Source organism: Abramis brama (genome assembly GCF_963993115.1).
Source record: "Abramis brama genome assembly, chromosome: 19".
Classification (NCBI taxonomy): Eukaryota; Metazoa; Chordata; class Actinopteri; order Cypriniformes; family Leuciscidae; genus Abramis; species Abramis brama.
Window position 1 is genome coordinate 22,687,706 of NC_139981.1, and position 6,000 is coordinate 22,693,705.

Consider the following 6,000-nt stretch of genomic DNA (forward strand, 5'->3'; position numbering starts at 1 on the left):
CAATTAATAAATAATAATCTTGCTGACCCCAAACTTTTGAACAGTAGTGTGTATATATATATATATATATATATATATATATATATATATATATATATATATATATATATATATATATATATATATATATATATGTACACAGTATATTGTTACCATGCTAAAATCACTTACACAATGATAGATGTTGGTTATACCGCCTCTAGTGGACCAAATGGGTAAACAAATCTCAATGAATTACAAGGAGGGTATCAGAGAATATGATATGATACAATAGTTTTTGGGGGATCGGTAGGCATTGCCGGGTAACATTTACATTTTCTACAGAAAATATGACATAAAATAGATGTAAAATATAAAATAGAAAGCACAGAAAACATGTTTGATGAGCAAGAAAATGTTAACCACAGAACTCTGTGTCACCTCTCAAAGCTCTTGACACACTGGCTCACATTTTCAGCTTATATTCCTGTTATCCAGCTTACATGCACACACACACACACACACACACACACACACACACAAATACAAATGTTACAGTATCTACATCTTAGTTACCAAAGGAATTTCCAGCTGAAGCAGGGACAGACTATTTTATATGTCTCTGGTTAACAGGACATTGTCAGAAACCACAAAAAAAGCTCTTCAGCATTACATGATAGCATTAGTTTTAAAATAGATGTTGTTTAATATGCAATCTCGGATTGCACACTCAAGAAGAAAAGATCAGATCTATCATTTGCACTGGCAACCTGCAGGATTTACAATCTTTTATTTTCAAATGTCTTTTCATTACATCTATAACAACATATCTCATAACTGTGACATGGGGGGGTTTGCATATGATTAGTGTGAAAAATAATTAATGCAGTTCAGGAGATGTACCAAAGATGCGTGCTTTTGGATCGTCATGCCTGTTGCCATGGAGCAGTGTTGAGAAACTAGAGTACATGGTCAGAAGAGCAGCCTGTCTTAGACAAAAAAACAAGAAAAGAAAGAAAGAAAGAAAGAAAGAAAGAAAGAAAGAAAGAAAGAAAGAAAAGAAAAGAAAAGAAAAGAAAAGAAAAGAAAAGAAAAGAAAAGAAAAGAAAAGAAGAGGAACATAATTATAAATCCCTCTGAGATGGAGCAATTATGTTTATTAGGCAAAAATATGGTATTTAAAGGAGGCCTCATGGGTTTTGACACCAAGCGCATTAAGAATAATTAGGGATACTCAAATTGCTGCTATATCTTAACTTCACTTTTAGCACACAGGGATGGGTCATGGTGGTCATTTTCATAAAACAACCGAATAACAGCCTAATTATCCTTTAACCTACTACAGTAGTTAATATAGAAAATATGTTGTTGTGCACATCCACACAAGCTGCGGGTTTGCGTACACGCATTGCACACACACATATTAAAAGTCTATTTTAGGTCTGTTGTTATTTCTTGCATTGAGTCTCAGCAGGAGAGTCAGTGGCTCACGTATTGCATGGTACAGCAAATCATTTGCTCCATAAACTTCCCCCTGCGCACCAGCACCATATCTATCATTTACCGCTGACGGGTGTCACAGCTGCGAGAGAATCCCTGTTCACCATAGATAAAGCACAGAGGGCACAGGACAAATATATCTTCCTTACTGAAAGCCCAATGCACCTGCCATCCAGAGGTGTAAAGTATTAAACAATACAGCCAAACCCAGAAAAAAAACCTGGAAAAAAAACGAAGCAGATTTCAGAAGAATGGACTGTTCAACAAAGCATACAGGATGAACCCTACTGTAAATTCTAGTATTGAAATGATACATGATTTCAAGGGATTGTTTATCTACTAATGAAAAAAAAAAAGTCATTTCAAAATATATTTTTGGTGAATCACAGAGCTTTGGAGGAGGTGGAAATTCAGTGAATACTTTAAAATGTCAGTGTGTTCCTCATAAAAAGTTATTGTTTGACTGATCACTTGCAATATAGCGAACGGATCACATAGACTATTTTATGGTGTTTGTTTGTGTTTTTTGGAGCTTGACTGTGACCTTGTAAAACTTCTTGAAAAGTAGTCCTTCAGTTCTCCTTTTGTGTTCCACAGAAGAAAGAAAAATAGCATTAGGGTGAGAAAATAATGACAGAATTTTCATTTTTAGGTGATCTCTCCCTTTAACAAATAGAGCTCTCATGCATTTTATTTATGATCTATTGTTGCATGCTGTTTTCTTTCACAAATTAGCAGAAAAGGCCAAACCCTTACTCAGCACAATGACACGAAAGACGGGAAACATATTTATGAAGGAACTGGATTAAGAAGTCAAAGAATGTTCAATTGTAAGTGCATTATTGCTCACACGTTCAACCAATCAGAATTCCGGAACTTAGTGTTTGATAATGTTTATATATATATATATATATATATATATATATATATCATTATATACAGTTAGTGTACAGTTGAATATTTAAGCATCTGCAAAATTAAAATATAAGTCAATTCATGCCTTACTATTAAGCTGCCCAACCTGTTTTGAATACTAAATAGCACAATGTGAAAGTTTATGGAAATATATCATAGATGAGCATCAGACAGCAGGTCTTACAGGACTGTAACAAATTTCTGACCCGAACCATACAAAACACCCACACTGGACACACTTCTAATAAATGTCCGTTTAAAAGCAAAAGACAAGGCTACAGAAACAGGACTGTTCGAGTTAAAGTATGTAGTGTGTTGTAAATAACACTGTGCATGAAGTGTTGGCAGTATAGTGCACTCTGCGGACATTATGAATCAAGGTGGCAGAGGTTGAAGATGTCAGCATGGTTCTATTCTTTCAGTTAGTTTCAAATGGTCATAAAACAGACTTTACAGCACTCTGTCTACATCCGTGATAAATGGTAATTTGCTCACTTCTTGCTCTTTTCAATCAATGGCGGATGATACATATTCTGCATCTTGTTAACATGAACATGTTCTCAAGATTCTGCAGTAACATGACACTGACAGGCAGCTCTTCTGCGGATGCGCTTATAAGAGTCTTAATGGATAAAGATCAATGTAATTTAAACTTTGACACTCTCAGGTTTCTCAACCGCTCAGAGTGTATATACTACTTCAACTTCAGTTTACTGCAGTGTCTGGTACTCAGACACACTGGCCTGACACTAGTTTGAAGAAAAACATTTGAAGAAGATGAAAATGATACACTGAGGAGTGAAAAGTTTGATCTGAAAAATATCTGAAAACCTACTTGTTTTCTCTTGCAGTGGTTAAGTATATTGGTTTCAAACACCAAGTTCAAAAGAGTTGTAAATAAGGATATTTTAACTTAATTCAACAAAAAATTCAACTGAAAAGTTAACTGTGTTTGCCAAATCATTAGTTTGACATCTCCATTGTATGCTTTTTCGTTATTTTTGTGTCACATATTGTAGCCTACTGTTTACATTTTGCTATACAGTTAATACTGATATGTTAATTGTGGAAGATGCCCTTTTTTTACTTAAAAAAAAAAGATATTCTTCTCCAATCAGAGTCGAGAAAGAGTAGATTCCCATGGTGGCAACTTAGTTTGACAACATGCCCCGCTGTCAATGTGCGTTCAACGATCTGTATCGCGTTTTTCCTGTGTATGGTGAACATGTTAAATAGCTTTTTGTATCCAAGACTCTGAGGTATGTGTATGTTTTCCACATCGATCCAACCCTGAGGAATATTTGCTGAAGTAAAAAGTATGACAACTAGTCCCATTCTTCCCTATTTCTGTAAATAGCATCACTGTGAGGATCTCCTGCACTGAGTGGCTAAACTCTAACCGGCAACCGGCATCACCATCATCATTATACTAGTGTGTATCTGAGCATACCTTGAGCTAGATCTGATATGATCTACTGGAATCCGGCAGTCCAGATCCGTGACTGTGATCATCAGCTGGAGTTAGAGAGAGATCGCACCTGTATCCAGCAAACTTCTTCTATTATCTCTCACGGCTCGGTTCGGAGCTCAAGCGGAGATACAGTTTCCACAGAACACTTTGGCGAAAATGTTGTAGAACCAATCCCGACAGTGTTTTATCATAATATGTAATCCTCGCCGTTAATAAATAAGTGATGGTCGAAGAACGCAGAGAGGAGCGCGCGGCGACGCCATCAAACTGCGCGTAAAGCGAGAGCGAATAGATATAAGAGCGCGGGCACACACGTCAGTAATCCAGAGATACTACTTGCAGAGATATGGATTACACACACACGCACGCACGCACACACACACGCGCGCGGGTATCATTCTCGCAGCTCATTTGCTATATCCTGGGCTCCCCTGTTGAGAATAAACTGTTGGCTAACTAGCCTAGATACTTTTATATGGTATACAGGCCTATATACCATGTTTGTTTTTGTATACCCTGGTAAAGTACATGGTAGCCTACACCAAAGAATGTAATGCCATAAATCATATAGGACCATGGTACGTTTTGTAAGTCACAATTACCATATTTACAGGCAGGCACATGATTCACTTTTTTTTTTAAATGAATTTGATTTTTGTTTTGTTTTTTGTTTTTTTTGACATGTTACACTGCTATATCTGGAAATACTGGAGATACTTTATCTGCCCATTTTTTTTTTTTTTTTTTGCTGAAACCTAGGTTTTGTTGTTGTTGTTTTAATAAACTAGCCCTCCTTGCTACAAAAATGTGATACTTAAATATCTAGAATTGTCACAACTTGTAATATCTAATATCACCCAGAATTATCGTTGTTTGGACATGTACAGATAAATGAACATTTGCCAGATGTTGTGTTGAGATATCTAAAAACTTCAATATTAGTTTATTAATGGCATACATGACATTTAGTTCTGGAATCAATTACTGCGTTTCTGGTCATATTAATACAATCAACGCTTTGTGGAAGTGATTTGCATTCATGAGGTTTATTTATAAGAGTTTTTTTTTTTTTTAAATAAAAATTCCATTTGCTTTTCTATGGTGTTTGCTGAGATTATTTAGATGGTGAAGCTTGACCACCACCATCTTAATAATGTCAAGAAAAAACATGATTGAAACATGATGATTTTATATGATTGTCTCCTGATATTTAAATGGCAATTGATCATTAAACCCCTGTTTTACCTGATGTCCCACTTTTACTGAACTCACCCTATACTATTTATAGACCGTACAGCTATTATAACCTTGTATACACACATTCACAGGTATCTCCCTCTCTAATTCAGACTCCAAATAAGAAGTGTGACTGCTTCTAAATCAAACTTATTATACAGGCATAAATGTGTTTCTGTCTTCACAGTTTATTAACTCCATATTGAGCCGTCACTGTTTAATCACACAAAATCTGTTCGTGAAATTGTCACGTTTTTCCTGAGCACAAAAGCCTGCGCTGAATCTTAGAAATGAATGTCCTATTATAATGTCTCAGCAGAAATGACAGCTGCTTTTGTAGAGCATCCAAACATTTCCATCCCATCACAATGCAAGCCAACTCATCCGAGGGTGCCTGGTAATCGGTGATGCCGCTGTTTATTTGTCTCAAGTGTCATGTGAAGGACCATATTCTGGCACTGGCAGATGCTCTTCATTGTTTTACTTTTTAACATTGAACTCTGTACATTTGCTCTTCCAGACTCATTTTTAATGTCAAACTGCATAAGATTAGATACAAAATATAGGGGGTGTATATTATTTTATAAGACAGGTTTTGGTTGTCAGACATTAATGTTGAGTTTGAAGTCTATATGTAGGGTATAAAATACAGTCATCTGGTCATTATTGCAAAATAATCCATGACAGGGTGATCAGGACCCTAACGTGAAGCAATTGCAACTCAAATATTGATTTAAGTTGTAAAAAGAAAGAAATAAAGTGCTATAAGGCACATGGAAACTGCAGAAAGCAGTTGCTGGGGTCAACAATAAGTTATTCAATTTAGCAGTCAATATACAAATATATTTCACTATTGAAACCTGCTGAAAAAAAAAAAAAAATACAATTAAAAACAAGGC

General features: G+C 35.6%; 1 protein-coding gene across 1 annotated transcript in view; it reads right to left on the reverse strand.

Annotated features, from left to right (window-relative positions):
• LOC311069578 (zinc finger matrin-type protein 4) overlaps positions 1 to 4,270 on the reverse strand; it is a 111,004-nt gene extending 106,734 nt beyond the window's left edge. Inside the window, 2 exon segments of the mRNA XM_084092823.1 lie at positions 3,845 to 3,849; positions 3,852 to 4,270. Of these exon segments, the coding sequence (XP_083948949.1) occupies positions 3,845 to 3,849; positions 3,852 to 3,906 (60 nt within the window). The 5' untranslated portion in view covers positions 3,907 to 4,270.
• Between the last annotated feature and the right edge of the window lie 1,730 nt (positions 4,271 to 6,000).